The sequence below is a fragment of the Lycium ferocissimum genome, chromosome 6 (assembly GCF_029784015.1).
Source record: "Lycium ferocissimum isolate CSIRO_LF1 chromosome 6, AGI_CSIRO_Lferr_CH_V1, whole genome shotgun sequence".
NCBI classification, from domain to species: Eukaryota; Viridiplantae; Streptophyta; class Magnoliopsida; order Solanales; family Solanaceae; genus Lycium; species Lycium ferocissimum.
Genome location: NC_081347.1, coordinates 32,092,145 through 32,112,417, shown reverse-complemented (window position 1 = coordinate 32,112,417; position 20,273 = coordinate 32,092,145). Strand labels below are relative to the sequence as shown.

The following is a 20,273-nucleotide window of genomic DNA, read 5'->3' as shown; positions in this document are numbered from 1 at the left end:
TAACAGAACTCGTTGGAAACTTATACATGGCATGATTGTCAAAATGTGTGACAAACTGAATTACAATCTACCCATAAATTGCTCGGAAATGACTTCAAAATGTTGCAGATTCATCTTGCTTAGAAACTCAAAAAAATTCCCTAAAATTGGGGAATCGTGACCTGTAATGCAAACCGCTTCATACTACTTAACTTAAACTCAAAACTCAATAAAAAATAGGGTAAACTTAATACATATTCCAAATCCATAGACTGATCAATATACTCCCTACCTCTCAATATATCTGTCGTGGCTACTAAAAATAGTTGTCGTTTTAGAAGTTCAAGACACAATTAATTATTTTTTTCCACTCTACCCTTAGTAGAATTTTGTCATTAATGAAGATGACATATAAATAAAGTAAACATTTAATGGAGGGAGGTTATAACTTTGACATAAATAAGGGTAAAGCTAGTAAAATACTTCTAATTAATATTTCTTAATGGGCATGTAAAACAAAAGCGACAGATAATTTGAGACGGAGGGAGTATAACCTGAATCTCTGTAAGTACAGGAGAGTAAAACTCTAAAGTACTGGACATAATCAATTTATAATGAAATGATTTATAGCTATACATATGGTTAATATTGGTTTTAGATCATAATTTTCCAAAGTCTACTTTTATTTCTTAAACTTTATACCTAGTCAAATGGTGCCACATAAATTGGGACGAAGGGAGTAATATTCTATCATGTTGTCTTATCTCATTCTCAGGTTTAAGCTTTTTAAGTTCTGATAGATGCAGTCAAGGTCAAAATACATATTGTATACATTTTTAGTTCAATATAACTTTACAAGTTTGTACTATCACATAACAATATGGCTATAGAAGAGGATCCAATTTTATATCTCACATCTCATCTAGACATGCATGATCATGTTTAGCTATAATGTAAAAATTTTACTAAATTTAACATCATATACTATCGTATGTCCAAACATGAATCTCAAAATCAACGAGAAAACTCACTACTAGAAATAGAGGTTTTTTCCACCGACATTCAGTGGGAAATTTGTGCTATAAAACATGATTTTTCCACCCCATTCCCACCGAATTAGCTCACTGGGAGAACGCATGGTGGGAAACAAGTTCCTATTGAAACGCTGGGAAATTTTCTAATTTTCCGTGTGAAAACACTACTATTTAGATTTTTTCCCACCGACATTCGTGAGAAATAACCATTGAACATTTTTCAGTGGAAAAATACAGATTTTTTAATAGTGACGAATGAAATCATCATTTAAAAGATGTGCCTTAAGAATATCTATTTATGTAATTATTTCTTTGTACTTCAGCTATTAGTTTTACATTCTGTGTTTTCGGGATTGGTGAAAAATTATGGGATTCTACACAATTAATGAGGAAAAAAAGAGTATGGCTATATATATTATGATAAGGAACAATTGAATTATTTATGTTTATGTGTATGATTGAATCTTACTTTTGATTCATTATAAACAGGAGAATACTTAGGACTAACAGGGGCAAAAATAAACGGGGCTGAAATGCTTGCATGTGGCCTTGCAACTCATTTTGTTTACTCCAAGGTATGATGCAATTTTACAATTCGGTTCAGCAAGTTTAATGAATAACATATTTCATCTATATACAGTAATCTTAAAAGTTGTTTTTTTACAATACTCATGGCTTTAAAGGCCTAGTTCACTCTACCTTTGTTTTGTAAAAGCCATGAATTTGTTAAAGGGTTCAAGATTGAGTATATATGTGAAAAAACGTACTATTTGACGCATGCACTCATTATTTATATGCATAGTCAACAGAACATCTATTCATGTAAGACATGTTAGAGACTAACTCTTAGTCTACAGAAAGTAGTCGAGCAGCAGTAGAACTGTGCAGTGGTTAGGATAATGACTAAGTATATTTTATGTATATCAGTAGTATATCCATGTATATCTTTAGTGTATCAGAAGTATATCAATATGAATAGGATACAAACATGTAGTAGAAGTTAAGTAGGGCTCTACTATTCTAGTGTAGATCCATTAGTGATCTCGAGCCTATATAAGAAGACTTTATGTACACTTTGAATTTATTAATAAACATATATACAAAGCTTCTCTTTTCCTTTCTATACTAGTGTTTTCTACATGGTATCAGAGCAATAAAAAAGCCAAAGCTACGTATTTAATCACTCCCAAAATCTCCTCACAATGGCCTCAAACTCAACCTCTATGTCATTGTAAACTTCCTCCTTACACCACCTGATTGCTACTTGCCCAATAAAACTTAAGCCTACTAACTACTTGATTTGGAGAACTCAGATCATGCAACTCATGCAAGTTCTAAAAGTACTCAACTAGATTAAGGAGTAGAAACCAAGTGAGGAAGACTCACCTATCACAGATGGAAAGGAAAAAGCTGCTGCAGATACGGAGAAAGAAAGTAAAGACGGTGATTCGGAGGAGAAAGATGTGCTGTTGAGAACATGGATCTCAAGTACTATGACTGAGGAAAGCATGTATCTCATTGTTGGTTGTTCTACAACCAAAGAGATGTGGTAATTCTTAGAAGAAGCATATCTTCAAGCAACAAAGGACAAGGAGTTTCAAATGAAATAACAACTGCAGAACATCAAGTTAGGATCCAAGAAGCTTGATGAATGTCTGAAGAAGTTCAAGGGAATATGTGATGGTCGTGCTGCCAGACACAAACCTGTTGATGAGGATAGCAAGGTGATTAACTTTGCTAGAGGCTTAGGTCCTAAATATAGGATTTTCAGAACTGTTAGAAAAACACCCTACCCCACACTCAATCAGTTTGTCAGTGCACTTAGAGGCTTTGACATGAGAGAAGATGATGAGGAGGTGCCTCAGGAAAACCACAACATGGCTTTCTCTGCACAAAGAGGCAGAGGTAGAGGTAGAGGGAATCATAACCAGAATAGAGGAAACTCTAACTATAGTTCAAGAGGAAGAGGTTTCAGACCTGCTGGACAGAACTACACTCAGAACAATCAAAGTGTGCAAGGTTCAAATCAAGTCAAGGACAAGGATAATGCTTGTCAAATCTGTGGTAGGAATAATCATACTGCTCTTAAATGTTTTTACATATGGGACTACTCATATCAGGCTGCAGAAGATCTTCCATAAGCCTTAGCAGCAGTCAACTTACAAGGAACAAAAGTTGAGGACAATGCCATGTATGTTGACTCTAGAGCAACCAATTATTTGACCAACAATACAGGCAATCTATCTAAAGTTACGACTTACAATGGAACTGATAAGATAATTGTTGGTAATGGATCACATTTGAACATCACACATATTGGAAATACTACTAAGTTTGGATTAAAAATTAAGGAGATACTAGTAGTTCTTGAATAAATAAGAATCTACTATCTGTTAGCAAGCGTGCAAAAGACAATTCATGTACTCTTGAGTTTGATGAATCTGATTTTATTGTTAAGTACAAGAAGTCAGGGAAACAAATGACCAAGGGAACTAAGAAAGGAGGACTCTATGCATTGGAAGATAACAATATTTTTGCTTTGACAGCAACCCCAGACTGGAAGAAGACAGATTGCATTTGGCATCCTAGATTAGGTCATCCTAGTTTAAAGTCCTTACAGTTTTTGAATAGAAATAGCTTCATAGATGTCAAGAGTTGGAATAAAGTGTCTACTATCTGTATTAGCTGCCATTAGGAAAGAGTTTTAAACTTCCTTTTGCATTGAGAAATAAAATTGAGAAGGAACCTTTGCTCAAAATTCATTGTGATCTATGGGGTCCAGCCCTTGTTGAATCTTCTCAGCATATGAAATAATACATTTTGTTTGTTAATGATCATACAAGATATATTTGGTTATATCCAATAAGAAAAAAGTCTGAATTCTTTGAGCACTTTGTTAAGTTTCAGAAGATGGTTGAAAAACAGTTTTCAAAACCAATCAAAATTTTCCAATGTGATGGAGGAGGTGAGTTCATCAGTAATGAATTCATTAAACACTTGGAAAACTGTGGATTCATTAGACAAATGTCATGTCCTAACACTCCTGAACAAAATGGGATTTCTGAAAGATAACATAGGCATATAGTAGAAACTGGCTTGGCACTACTTTTTCATGCAAAACTGCCTCTATTCCTATGGCTAGAAGCCTTTCTCACTGCTGTGTTCCTGATAAACAGACTACCATCTTCAGTTCTGAAGAATGAAATGCCTTTTGTCAAGCTTCATGGAGCATCTCCAGATTACACTAGTATTAAAGTGTTTGGTTGTAGGTGCTATCCTTATATTAAGGGTCAGACAAAATTTGCACCAAAGACTTATCCTTGTGTGTTTTTTGGTTACAACAGTCTACACAAAGGCTACAAGTGTTATCAACCATCAACTAGGAGAGTTTTTGTGTCTAGACATGTGATATTTGATGATCACACCTTACCATATGTGCAAAAAGAACACAGTGCACAGACTTCTCCAAATACCTCTACTCACCTAGCCACTTTCCTTAAGTTTTTGTCTAATGTACAGGATAAGTCTCAGCCAAGCAGTGGTGCTAACATCTCAGGGGAAGTGTTAAACACTCATTCTAACACTATTGATGTTCCTGATGCTGATATTGATGTTGATCATGAAGCAGACTTACCAGATGCTGATTTTTATGTAACAGACTCACTTGTTGATGCTGCAAGTCAACATGATGAAACATCAGGAAGTGATCATGATGATGCAGAATCTGATGAAAGTGAGAGTCCTGCTGATGATACTAATGCCAGTAAGTTGATTCACATGTCTTGTGGGAAGCTGATCAAATTTCTGTAGCTGATCCACAGGGGATACAATTGGAGGTGGATCTGTCAAAGTGGTTCAATATTGAGAATTCTCAGAATTCACAACCTCTCAATGACATCATACAAGAAGAAGCACAACCTCCTGATGATACAGCAGGTCATCACATGATGGCAAGGTTAAAGATAAAGAAGGTGCCAATCACTCCCACAACACTAATAGCAACAAATGAAGTAGCAAGTAGTGAGCCAAAGAATGTGGCTCAAGCACTCAGAAATCCACATTGGTATGCTGCTATGAAGGAATAATTTGATGCACTCCATAAGAATGAAACATGGGCTTTGGTACCTAGAACAACAGAGACGAATGTGGTTGGATCAAGATGGGTGTTCAAGACCAAACTAAAGTCAGATGGGTCTATAGATAGATTAAAAGTCAGGTTAGTTGCTAAGGGATATTCTCAGCTTGAGGGAATTGATTTTGAAGAGACTTTTAGCCCTTTGGTTAAGGAAACTACTATAAGATTAGTGCTATCAGTTGATGCCAGTCTACAATGGCCCATTAGATAACTTGATGTCAAAAATGCATTCTTGCATGGAAATCTACAAGAAAAAGTCTATATGGCACAACCACCAGGCTTTATTGACTCTAAGTATCCAAACCATGTCTGCTTACTAAAAAAGGCTCTATATGGTCTTAAACAGGCACCTAGAGCCTGGTTTGACAGGTTCAGTCTGTACTTGCTTCACCTTGGTTTCAAGTGCAGTACAACGGATTCGTCATTGTTTGTCCTACATTGCACTAAAGGTACTGTTATACTCCTTCTGTATGTTGATGATATAGTGATTACTGGCAGCTCTTTTGCACATATTCAGGAAATTATCACAAAGACTTGGGAAAGAATTTGCAATGAAGGATCTTGGTCCACTGCATTTCTTTCTTGGCATAGAAGTCACATACTTTGATGGAGGTATTCACCTAAATCAAAGTAAATATGCCATAAAATTGCTCAAGAAAACTGATATGATCATGGCTAGGGCAGTAAACACTCCACTTGCACAGAAGCATGGGTTGCATGAAGCTAAGGGAAGTCCTGTTAACACTTAAGTATATAGAAGTATTGTAGGCAGTCTTCAGTATCTTACACTAACCAAGCTCGAGATAACTCATGTAGTGAACCTAGAAAGACAATTCATGCAAACTCGAAATAGTGGACACTTCCAGGCTGTCAAAAGGATCCTTGGATATGTTAAATGAAAAGTTCAGCTTGGACTTACACTGATTGCCAAATCACCTCTCAGGTTGTATGGTTTTTCTGATGCATACTGGGGAAGATGTACTACAACAAGAAGATCAACCACAAGATACTCAATCTATTTGGGTGCTAATTGCATTTCATGGGCATCTAAGAACCAACATACAATTGCAAGATCAAGTGCAGAAGCTGAGTACAGGGCACTAGCTTCAGTTGCAGCTAAAATTACATGGATAACGTATATCCTTATAGATATTGGTGTCACATTGTCAACAACTCCAACACTGTTTTGTGATAACTTTAGTGCACTCTACATGACTGTGAATCCAGTTCTACATGCTAGAACCAAACATATAGAAATGGATTATCATTTTGTCCGCGAAAAGGTCGCTAAAGGACAGCTTATAACATATTTTGTGAGATCACAAGACCGGCTTACTGATATTCATACCAAGGCACTGACAATGCAACAGTTTGCAGGATTTAGAAGCAAGCTAGGAGTGTGTCACTTCCCGAACCATGGCCTGGGCGCGACAACGACACTCGGGGCCTGACTGCTTGTGACGGAGCGAACCACATGTCTTGCTTAATCACCATGGGGCATATATTGATTCAAGATATAAATTACACATGCATGGTTTGTGGAAAACATGCAATCAATAATTATAAGCCTGAAAATATATTATATCATGAATGCGGAAATAAAATATAGGGGTGTAGCCAACAAGGCTAACCCAACTAAATATCTGACATGACATAACTGACTAGTCTATAAACCTTTTATATGAGTTTGACTGCTAAACTGTTTACCGGGACAAGGCCCCCGACATACGTTAAATGCATAACCTACATAAATATAAGTAAAGACACAACCCCGAATGAGATGGGGCTTACCAAAAGCTGATACGAGCAATGTCTTAACGAGCAAATCTGCTGTCTTGCAAATCAATAACTGCATCGTGAAATGCAGGGCCCCGAGCAAATAAAAGGGGACGTCAGCACATTTGAATTGTACTGGTATGTAAAGAACCTGAATGAAATAAGCATGGTACATAAAATAATAAAATGGCCCAAATTGTAAACTATAAGTGAACTCCGAACATGAGCATCATCGAACATGAATACATATATATATATATATATATATATATATATATATAACATGAGTAAAAATATTTTTAGTTGGGAGAGCATTAATATAACCAACAACATGAATCACCATATGGGTACGTGGAGTGTGATACCTGGCCCGACCAGCAGAGCAATCTCATACCTTGCCAAAGGTATGAGAAATGAACATGACATGAAAGGATCCAATCAATAAAACATGAAGGAATCGTCCTAACTGGGCGGAGCGATCCTTATCCTACGGTGGTAAGTTTAGTTTCAGGCTATATGAGCCTTCTCGGTAATCTGTGTGACTCCCAAAAACATGAACATGAATATAGGTGGCATCTTAGCCCATGTTTTTCTTAAACACGATTTGTAAACATGAATTGTAAGTATAATATAACATGAATATATAATTACATAATATACTTGTATGAAAACATGGAGACACGTAGAATTTTCATGGTATTTAGCATAATAATTCATAACTTGTAGTTAAGAGCCCATAGAATGCAAAGTATGGGTTTTCATGGATTATGGACAGATTCTCAATAACCAAATGGGATATTAAGAACACAATAATGAATTATTAATACAACATGGTATATCATGGTACATGTACTTAGGGTTATCATGAACATGATTAGAAATCCTAGTTTTGGTGAAATTTCGTATAAGCATGGAAGAACATGGCGCGGGGAAGAACAATGATGTTCCCCCACGTAGATAGAAATCTTACATACCTGTTAACGCTCCAAAACTTGTAACTAATGGTCTGAACTTGAGAAGAAATCCAAAATCCTTAGTCTTGAATACTTGTGGTGGGTTTCTTGAAAACCCTAGTTTAGGAACAATGAATTTCTACTTATAATTCATGAATATACGTTAGAATTCACTTGGAATGGATTACCTTAATGTCTTGGATTGATGGGAGAAGAGGAACTTCATCCTAGAGCTTGAAGGAATGAAAATAAGAAATAAAACTAAACTTGTGTTTTTATAACTGGTTTTGCGTCGGGAAAAATGTGGACCATAAATACGGTCCATATTTATGGACTGTACTTAGTCATGGCACAAAACAGAATGTCGAGGTTTATTTTTCCACTAAATACGGCCCCAAGATACGGACCGTATCTCAAAATATGGTCTGTATTTCACTAGCCTTCTCTATGACCCTTCAAGAAATGGCCATAACTTTTTGTACAGATATCTGTTTCACCTCCATAATATGCTGTTTGAAAGGTAATTCCAAGGGCTATAACTTTCATCAAGGAAGTTTTCCCAAATTCCCAATTAATTAAGGGGTTATAGTCGCTTGAAGTAAGACCTTCTGCAAACTCACTTGAGATCATGCTCCGTAGAGTGGCTTCCGACTTTGCTTTGTCCAAAGACTCTTCTTATGACTTGATTAGTTAACACTTCCTATACTCCTCACATTGGTTCCATTATACCCCCGTCTTACGTGTTAAACTCTAGCCCGAATGCACGAGGTGTTACAATATCTCCCCCTTAAGATCATTCATCCTCGAATGATGGGTCATGGTTAAGAATGTGATTGGACATATCTTGAGTACGTGAATGTGAGGAAGCATGACATGGAACATGGAGACTGAATTAACATGATATGGTTTTCATGAAAACTTGGATACTGGGGCATAAGACATGAATCGTGAATACATAAACATGAACGTGAAACGTGAGACATGAATATGTGAGGGACATGACATGGATATGGAGGGTATTTACCTTGAACGCTCTCTGCTTGCTCCTCAAACAAGTGTGGATATCTGGATTTCATGTCCTCTTTGGCTTTCCATGTAGTCTCTTCGACTTTCTGACTCAACCATAACACCTTTACTGAGGAAACTTCTTTAGTTCTCAACTTGCGAACCTAACGATCAAGAATGGCTACGGGTATCTCTTCATAAGTGAGACCATCCTTAACTGTTATAGTGTCAGTAGGAACAACCAACGACGGGTCTCCCACATACTTCCTCAATATGGATACATGAAACACTACGTGTACAATCGCTAAATCTTGTGGCAACTCAAGTTCATAAGCTACTTGACCAACCCTTCACAAGATTCTGTAAGGTCCAATGTATCTGAGACTAAGTTTCCCTTTCTTGCCAAAACTCCTCACACCTTTCCTAGGTGAAACCTTTAAGAACACCCAATCATCAACTTGACCCTTTTTTTTTAGCCTGATAAACTAAATATGGTCCTAACAACTCAAACATCTGCCAGCTAACCAAAGCACAACACAAGCCTCAAAGGGCATTATAATACGCACGACATGACATAACAGGGTATTGAAACATGAACGTGACTAACATGAATAAGTGAATAATAACTTTCATGACTCCCGGACTGACATGAACACATAGATATTGAAGTGAATGAATACATGAATACTATACACGGGACTTGAGAAAGAATTCGTAGGCACGAATGACATGAGTATTGGAACACTAGCGTAAACATGACACGATCGCATGGACGTGAGGAGCATGACATGGAACATAAATAATGGCTTACGTGGATACATGGGTGTTGAACTGACCTGGGACTTGAATACGTGAAAACATGGATATCATAACATGAAATCTGAATGCCGAAAACATGGATTTTACAACTGGAGATCTGTATGCTGAGTGGAGATGGGATCTAAACACTTGAGACTTGATTATAGATGTTCATATATCACCACGATGGACATATGAGCTCGGAGTACGACTTAGGCTTTAAATGTAAGCGCAACTTGATGCAAATGAGACATACATGGGTCATAGAACAAGAATGTGATCCTAGCACAATGCTCTAGCATAGACATGACATAAATACGTCGAATCTGAGTGGAATATTGCAAAAATAAGTACCACAAGGTACATGAAAGATCTCCTTTTTGATATTGGAATATACCCTACTTCGAACCTTACCTTGTTCGTTCTGAAACATAGTTATGAATACCTCGTTCTGAAACATACTTATGAATACCTTGGCTTACCTTGCTTATTATCGTGAGCGGATCATAAAGGATTGGGAGAAAAGGAAGTATTCGTACAAATCATATGAGACACTTCGTTTTAGGGCATAAACATGACACGGGTACATTGAACATGAAGGACATAAAACGGAACATACGTACATGGAAACGTGATTAATATGGCATAGAACGTGAATATGTGAATAGAATGACATGGGGCAGGGGGACATGAGCAACATGGAGTTTACATGAGTATTTCAAAGCTTCTTACCCTGGACTTTAGACATGACTTCATGAGTACTGAAGTAAGAATAAGGCATAAGTGTGACTTGCATGGAGTACAATTTGTAGGCTTCACTCTTGGGTACTCAGAGACATAGGACACGGATAAGGTATCACCTTTGGAAGTTAGATATACTTACAGAATGGGACATGGTTCAACATTGTTTACTCTTATCACTGTGAGTCGACACCCTCGTTATAAAATAAGACTCATGTAGGAAGGGATTATATGCATGAATATTCCATGCATTAAGCACCTGAGACATGAGTATAAAGTCACTATGGAAGTGAACAGGGCATAGGTACTTAGGGAAAGAAAAGGGAATCCTATCATCATGATTGTAAAACATTAGCCAGAGGAACATAAGCACGAATTACATAGAATCGTAGGTAGGACATCCATCTTGATCTACTTTTATCATTTCCTATCAACATCATATTCAAGAGTACTTAAAATCTAGAACGTGGACATGGGTATAAAAGCACGATAGATACGCGTGACATGAATATGGTTTTAGCTTTATACATGAGCACAACCTGATGTGCAAAACATGAAAGAACATTTCTTTTGCATACATCACTATCGTTATGGAGTCTTCATTCTTGAACCATAAATATGGAGTGTAAAGCGCTAACATGGGCACGCTATAGTACGTAAGGTATGAGTAGAGTATTTCTGGGCATAAATACCACCTGGTATGTGAATTACTCCAGAATTGGAAACGCAACGTTACTCTAAACTTTTATTTCTCGACACTTATCGATATATGCAACACATGATATAACTTGGTACCTTGTCGTACTATCTCCCCCTTAGTTTAAAAGCTGACGTTTTAAGCCTGAGGATTCCTTAAGTCTAGCAATAAGTTGCTATCTGATCATTCTTCTGGTTCTGATTCTAAGACTATTGCCATGAGACTTACCTTTTGATTCCCTTACCTACCTCCTCTATTGTCCATCAAAATAATCCTCTTAAGGCAATTCACTAACATCACACCCTCTAATGCTGCCAAAAACACTTAAACAAGTTAGGACTATATTAAGAGACTCAACATCATCAAATCGCGTTTTCTAGTCAAACACTAACTTCTTTTAGCCATATACATAGTCACACTGAAGTATGTCAACATCCTTGAAGGTAAAGATTAAAATACTCTGCTCTGAACTTTCAATCACGAGATAGCCACTAAAACACAGTAGATTAAGGGGCAATACCAGCTTATGCATATCAAGCAGGAAAAACTGTCGGCATACATACGACAACGTTTGGCAGCACCTTTGAATCCTAATGACCTGCCACATCATGATAACGGGTCTGACCCCCGCCTGATCCTGACATTTCACTCCTACCTGTGCCTCGATCCGTCGGTGCACGGTGCCATCGGTACCGGAAAGGTGTTGCTGATGCTGCTACGACTAGTTCGGTGGGCTGAACTTTACCACCACCGCTATTGGTACTACCATACCTGGCTGAAGGGCAATCTCTCTATATGTGGCCTCGGAGACCATACTTATAACACGCATCCATACTCATACGACACTCTCCTGTATATCTTTTGCTACACTTACTGCAAGGAGGATACCGCTGAAACTCTAAACCCATCCTATTATGAAACTGGGGGCATTCCCTTTGTAGATGTCCAAGTCTTTTACAAACAAAACATTTACGGACGTCCTTCTGACAAGGAGCTGAGTGGCGCTCCCCACGACCTAACTTAGGGCACTGGGTCCTCTTGTGACCCCTCTTACCACAACGATAGCATATTTCGAGTCTCATGTAGCATTTGCCTAAGTGGCATTTCCTATAGGTGAGGCAATTCAGTATGCTGGTAAAAGCGGTCCTCTTTTGTCTTTTTGTTGCACGAGCAACTCTATTAGGTGTCGGAGTCATAGTTTCATTATCGAAAGGGGGAATAACAACACATCCTCTTGAAACAAGAGCCACAAATGGACCAAGGGCTCGGTCCATCCACCCCGCACATTCTTGTGTAACTTGCTCCATTCCTAACAACTCCATCTGAATGAAATACGTCGATAAATATTAGCTTTACATCTCCTTTTTCTTTTAGAGACGAGGCGTATTCGGTAGAAGGACATAAGTTTGAACAATTTCTTACTGCATAGCTCTATGGCACGATCTAGTGTAGAAAGAATGGTAACTTTTCCTAAATGACATGTAGCCTCCCAATTATAAGTGTGGCGCACTTTACATCCATAAGTAGGACTCTACTAGATACGGTTTCATAGACTCTCTAAGACACTTGAACTTAATGCTCTGATACCAAGCTTTGTCACGCCTCAAACCATGGCCTGGGCGAGACAACGACACTCGGTGCCTGACTGCGTGTGACAGAGCGAACCGCATGGCTTGCTGAATCAACATGGGGCATATACTGATGCGAGATATAAATTAAACACGCATGTTTTGTGAAAAACATGGAATCAATGATTATAAGCCTGAAAATATATTATATCATGAATGCGAAAATAAAATATAAGGGTGTAGCCAACAAGGCTAACCCAACTGAATATCTGACATGACATAACTGACTAGTCTATGAAACCTTTGACATGAGTCTAACTGCTAAACTGTTTATCGAGACAAGGCCCTCGGCATACCTTAAATGCATAACCGACATAAATAGAAGTAAAGACACAACCCCGAATGAGATGGGGCTCACCAAAAGCTGATACGAGCAATGTCCTAACGAGCAAATCCAATGTCGTGCAAATCAATACCTACATCATGAAATGCAGACCCTCGGGCAAATAAAAGGGGACGTCAGCACATTTGAATTGTACTGGTATGTAAAGCAACTGAATGAAATAAGCATGGCACATGAAATAATAGAACTGAAACTGTAAGTTGCAAGCTGAACCTGAACATGAGCATCATCAGACATGAATACACACACACACATATGTACTAGATAAGCGCAAAGACGGGCCCAATATTTTCTATCCTCGGATATGGCATTTTGATTTGTATAAATAGGATATTTTTGTGCCACAATTTTAGGTTTTGAATGAGAAAAAAAAAGTTAGGTTTTGACTCATTTTATAAAAATAGTTTGTGTGTCACAATATGATAGTAATTCCCCGCGGATCATCATAACTTCTAATGGATGAGCAAAAACTTGCCTTGCCAAAAGTCCTTGAGGATTGTCTGGACTTTAATACAAATTATGTCATAAATTTAAAAATGACTCACAATTATAATTAAAAAAAAAATGACTCACAAGTTTTGTTCGATCTCAAAATAAGAATGGTTGGGCAAAAACTTGCCTCATATATGCAAGCAAAATTCTGACGGATCGTCATAAGTTTTGATGGATTGGTAAACCTCTCCCTATATGCGGGATTTTTATTATCAAATTTGTCTTTCATTAAACCAAATAACTATGAGTATTCAAACGTAATAAAGCACATTTTTTCAAATATTATAAAGTTCAAGAAATGAATAATTTTATATCTCAAGATTCATTTATTGTAGCAAGATCGAAGGTAGCAACAAGAGGTGGAAATTAAATTATGTAAAAACAGTGAACAAACGTTAAGAATTCCTTCATCTCCACCGCAAATTGAAGCGGGAGGACGATTTAAAACCCCTTTTAAGTTCCAAAAGATCCCATTTTTCATATCCACCTCCTGCACTTATCTCCCCACATTATAAGAGTGTTCTTAAGAGTTCCTGAAGGTTCTACAACATTCCACAACCTTCCATACCGTTAAAAGAGAAGATCAAACATCAAAACCTCAAGATAATTCATGGAAGATGATTGTATAGTCTATACTCGTTATGTACACAAAATTGGCAGTTATTCTATTTTCAACTTTTTGTCATATGAACTTTAAGGTGTATGAAGTTTCATATTTGATTTTTGATTGATAGAGACTTTCAATTTGTGAGGGTCGTTCTAGCTATATAAGAAATCCTTGATTAATAATAACATAATAAGATAAATAACTTATACTTCCGAAATCCCTTATGGAATCGCTTACTATTTCTGAATTTCAAAAAAGAGATAAAAATAACAGGGGATATTATGTGATTTATTAGTATTCTAAATCTTAGTTGGAAATATCCGATTCAAATAGACAAACAAATTTTGATATATTTTGATAATAACCTATTTCGAAAAGAATATTTATCATGACAAACAATTATTTGCTAGAACTCTTGAGATCCAACTTCATTTTATTAAGGTCAGAAGGAACACCTAGGTCATCGATACTAATTCGTTGTTAGTTTCAGACTATGTAATTCTGAATAAAAGAATCTATAATTATAGCAGTATCTAATGTATTAAGAAAAAGAATAATAATCATAATTCAATGTCAAAACAATTGAATTTAACAGACCTATGCTCTAAAAAATGAAAATAAAAGCACTACGCGTCATTAGTACATGGAACGAATGATGAAACGGGAAGTTAAGTCCGTCGAAAATCAAAATTATTTCCCAGCGATTGTGTTTTTATCTTGAACATACCCTTTGAGAAAGATAATTTTAAGAAAATAATTATTACTTTTTCTATGATATAAATGATTATATATGTTGGACTAAATCTAAAAATTAAAAATATCCAATGATATGACCGGTAGGAGGCAGTAATGTAAACGTACAACGAAAACAAATTTAAACTATGAATAGGTTCATAAATATGATTATATGAGCAATGGACAAGTTAATTGGAAAAAGTTGTCGGCCATAGTCATAATAATAAATGACACCACTTGAAATCAATGCGGCTATATCAAAGGGCTAAAAAGTCAGCACAGTCAAAAACTAATAAAACACGTACAACAATCAACTTATTTGGAGTAATTACCTAAATACCCTAAAAATTTATCCCTCTTTTTTAATAGTATAAAATATATATATATAAATGTGAGCCGCAGTTGCTTTTGCTATTTCACGTTCAATCCTTTTTTGGTTCCCTATTCATTTTTCTTTTCTTTTTAATCCTTTCTTGGTTCCCATCTTTTAATTTCAGTTGACCATTGAGGGAGTTCATGGTCGATGATCTTGGCATGAACTCCCTCTTCTATATATATATATATATATATATAAGATGAGTAAAAATATTTTTACTTGGGAGAGCATTAATATAACCGACAACATGAATCACTACGTAGGTATGTGGAGTCTAGTACCTGGCCCGACCAGCAAAGAAATCTCATACCTTGCCAGGGGTATGAGACATGAACATGACATGAAAGGATCCAATCAATAAAACATGAAGGAATCATCCTGGCTGGGCGGAGCGATCCTTATCCTACAGTGGTAAGCGTAGTTTCAAGCTATCTGAGCCTTCTCGGTAATATGTTTAACTCCCAAAAACATGAACATGAATATAGGTGGCATCTGAGCCCATGATTTTCTTAAACACGATTTGTAAACATGAATTGTAAGTATAATATAACATGAATATATGATTACATAATATACTTGTATGTAAACATGGAAACATGTAGGATTTTCATGGTATTTAGCATAATAATTCATAACTTGTATTTAAGAGCCCATAGAATGCAAAGTATGGGTTTTCATGGACTACAGACAGATTCTCAGTAAAAAAAATGGATATTAAGAACACAATAACGAATTATTAGTACAACATGGTATATCATGGTACATGTATTTAGGGTTATCATGAACATGATTAGAAAGCCTAGTTTTGGTGAAATTTCGTATAATCATGGAAGAACATGACGTGGGGAAGAACAATGATGTTCCCCCACGTAGATTGAAACCCTACATACCTGTTAACGCTCCAAAACTTGTAACTAATGGTCTGAACTTGAGAAGAAATCCAAAATCCTTAGTCTTGAATAGTTGTGGTGGGTTTTCTTGAAAATACTAGTATAGGAACAATGAATTCTACTTAGAATTCATGAATATATGTTAGAATTCACTTGGAAGGGCTTGGAATGGCTTACCTTAATGTCTTGGATTGATGGGAGAAGAGGACCTTCGTCCTAGGGCTTGAAGGAATGAAAATAAAAAATGAAACTGAACTTATGTATATATAACTGGTTTTGCGTCGGGAAAAATATGGACCATAAATGCGGTCCGTATTTATGGACCGTATTACGGTCCGTATTTATGGACCGTATTTAGTCATGGCACAAAACAGAATCTCGAGGTTTATTTTTCCACTAAATACGGCCCCAAGATACGGACCGTATCTCAAAATATGGTCCGTATATATGGGTCGTATTTCACTAGCCTGCTCTGTGATCCCCCAGTAAAACGGCCATAACCTTTTGTACAGATGTTCGTTTAACCTTCATAATATACCGTTGGAAAGGTAATGCAATGGGATACAACTTTCATCAAGGAAGTTTTCCCAAATTCCCAATTAATAAAGGGGATATAGTCTCTTGAATTAAGCCCTTCTGCAAACTCACTTGTGCTCATGCTCCGTAGAGTGGCTTCCGACTTTGCTTTGTCCCAAGACTCTTCTTATGAATTGATTAGTTTTCAAAACACTACCTATACTCCTCATATTGGTTCCATTATACCCCCGTCTTACGAGTTGAACTCTAGCCCGAATGCACGAGATGTTACAGAGTGGATGATCCACCTCTCTCATTTTTTCTTATAGTCTACAGATAATAGTCGAGCAGAAGTAGAACTGTGCAGTGGTTAGAATAATGACTAATTATATTAAATATATATCAGTAGTGTATCCGTGTATATCTTTAGTGTATCAGAAGTATATCAATATGAATAGGATACAAACATGTAGTAGAAGTTAAGTAGGACTCTACTATTCTAGTGCAGATCCATTAGTGATCTCGAGCCTATATGAGAAGGCTTTATGTACACTTTGTATTTATCACTTGAAACATATATGCAAAGCTTCTCTTTTCCTTTCTATACTGTGTATTCTACAAGACATACGTCATTAAAACAGTCCATTGCATGTAGCTGTACTGCAACGTTCATGAAAAACAATTGATAGTTCTCAGCTACATTGGATCATATCGTCTAATCACTTCCCATTAATTGGTCTGTTTCATGTTGTTGCAGTTTTTTTTTTCTTTTTATTCTTTTAAATATTCTAAACAGAACCACTTAACCTTTTGTAGGATATCGAGTCAATGGAAGATGCATTATGTGAAGCATTATCATCAAAATCTGTTCATGAATCGAACATTTCAAGAATCATAAAAGAATTCGTTGGTAATCCGGTGTTGAAGGAAGGCTGTGGTTTGAAAAGGTAATGTTCTTTTCTTATTCTCATTCTATTCCAATTTATGTGACACACTTTCAGCTTTAGCTTTTCCCAAAAAAAAAAAAAATATCACCTTTCTATAATTAAGAATTTAACTTTAAAATTCTCCTTTTACCCTCAATGAAATAATTCACAGCCACAAATATCTAAAATTTATTTTATACCACAAATTTTAATAGTCTTCATTTTTTCTTAAACTTTGTGTCTAGTCAAAACAACGCCACACAAATTGAGATGAAGGGAGTAATATTATTAAATAATTTCTAGCTTTATGAATGACTTGGCACTTTTGCAATTATATTTTATCGGGTGAAACATTTTTACTTGTGAGATTAGCTCACAAAGGAAATTAAATAGCTTTGGTTGACTACAAGTATACAGGTATCGGCCCGTAAGTATTTCTCTTTTTCTCGTTCCTTGTTTCCTTGTTAGTGACCCACTACCTTTCTCATATACGGTGCCCTTTCAGCGTTTATCCCTTTGGTACCATCTCGGGCTACTCTTTTTGATATCTGTTGGTCTTGGATATACACTGTACTGACTCCTTGTAGTTCATTGGTCAGCTTCATTAGTCCTTACATCCTTGTCACCATCTCTCCTACCCTTACATTCTGAGTGTTTATCCAATATGACCTTGTCGATAGTGAGCATAATGGTTGTGTTCCTTAAACTATTCCTCCCAGTTCCTTTTCAAGACCACTTCCATCGATCCAAAGTACATATATACATAATGGTTCTTCACCCTTTACTATCCTTCGCAGTACCATTATACTTATGGCAAACGTATAATCTGAGTTCAAGCTAAATCCCTGGGGCTCCTACCACAACTTTTTCGTTAGCTTCTTGCTCCCAAATCTCGCGATACAAACCCAGAAGCATAGGATTACGACAATTCTCACTCCATTACAACTCTCTTACAACATATATATATATATATATATATATATATATATATATATATATATATATATAGCTTCGATTTCTTTGTACCGGCGATCACTTCATCTGTCGTTATTCCTTATTGGCTTTCTGATATGACCTTTTTGCAATGATAGTTGGGCATAGCTTCACGTTGACGGTTCATATAATTCCATAGCATATACTCTCATGTTCAGTATAATTAGCGATCCATGAAGTGTTTTCTAATATCTGGTGAACTCTTTTATTCCCATTCACAAGAGCAAGTTGTTCTTCCTTTCCTCGAAAATTACCAAACTACCAATCTTTGTTGCTTTTGTTACAATTGTTATCCCTTCCGGTGTAAAATCCCCTTTTGTTGTCATCCTTGGATTCGTCATCCTCTTTGTCATCCTTGTGAATTTGACTTGGAACCAGTTCTTGCTCTCTTTACTACCCTTTTAGGCATATCACTACATACTTAGGTACGACACAATTTTACCCGATGCGAGGGATTCAAATATCGTAGTTCATCTTGGCGTAAAGTTCTCTCTTGAGTTATCTTCCATACCTTCTCTCTATGTCTACCTCATGGTACACTTATTGTCAATTCGTTTCTACTTCTTTCTGTTACCTTCCCGATATGCCAATACACCTCGAACTCTGGCCCCGAGCTAATAAATCTCCTTTTCTGGAGCTTGAAACGTCCTAGCTCCTTTCAATTCTAGTATGTTCTTCCCCCCTTATTAAGAAGGTCCTTATACGCCCATAGCCTTCGAGTAGCCGTCGTCTTTGATAATTATCTGCCGCCCTTCACGATCTTCTTAGGGCCGGGGGTCCGTCATCGTATGGTCTGACTTGTCTATCTTCTTGCTAGTTACAGTCTTGTATCCAATCGGAATACTTATAAAGGTTAGATCCAATTCCGATGCCTTCTTTTCCGTCTTTTCACACCTCTGTCTTTTTATGACTAACGGTTTTTCGGACCCGCAAGTTAACGGGGACATCGAGATTCACCACGTCTTTTGTGAAGTCTTCGATTATACCTTACTCCTTGTTTTTCTATTCCCGACTTTGCTTATAACATATCTAGAATTCTTCTTATCTTGAGTTGTTTTTCTATTTATGTCTATACCATACCATTTTATCAATATTTCATACTCTTCCATCCACTACTAGTCCTTTCCTTTCGCCCGCTTAGCTCACTTACTCATAATCCTTCTTAACTACATGTTTGTGTTGCAGCTGTGCATCCAAGTTTTTCGAGTGTCCTGCTACTTTTGCTCTCAAAGCATTTAATTCTTACAGCTTTACTCTCTCTATCCTCGTTCATCGAGCCTTTATCTATCTTTCGATGCTACGGCCGGGTGGTCTTCCATGCACGTTCCTTACATTTCATTCCATTTCCTCTATGATCGAATCTCTCTCTTGCTTCACATGAATTCTTATTCCATGTCATTAATTTTATAATCAATTGTGTCGACTCATCATCCTCGTTCTTTCCTCGATGAGTAATCGGTTTCCTACCGCCAACTCGTTAAAGTATCCTTCTTACTCCCATGGTTAAAGATTTTCAGTTACTTTACTCCTAAATGCTCTCCTCTTCCTTCAACCAACCCATTAGTATACATTTCCTACTTTCATCCTTAACCTTCCTTGGGTTTCTTCGTCCTCGAGCACCTTTCTTCTCTTGTTATTTGTAGTATCGG

General features: G+C 36.7%; 1 protein-coding gene across 1 annotated transcript in view; it reads left to right on the top strand.

The window, feature by feature from the left end:
* LOC132060762 (probable 3-hydroxyisobutyryl-CoA hydrolase 3) overlaps positions 1-18,029 on the top strand; it is a 47,361-nt gene extending 29,332 nt beyond the window's left edge. Inside the window, exons 8-9 of the mRNA XM_059453695.1 lie at positions 1,503-1,588; positions 17,522-18,029. Coding sequence (XP_059309678.1) covers positions 1,503-1,588; positions 17,522-17,656 — 221 coding nt within the window. The 3' untranslated portion in view covers positions 17,657-18,029. The remainder of the gene's footprint in view (positions 1-1,502; positions 1,589-17,521) is intronic.
* Positions 18,030-20,273: the final 2,244 nt, after the last annotated feature.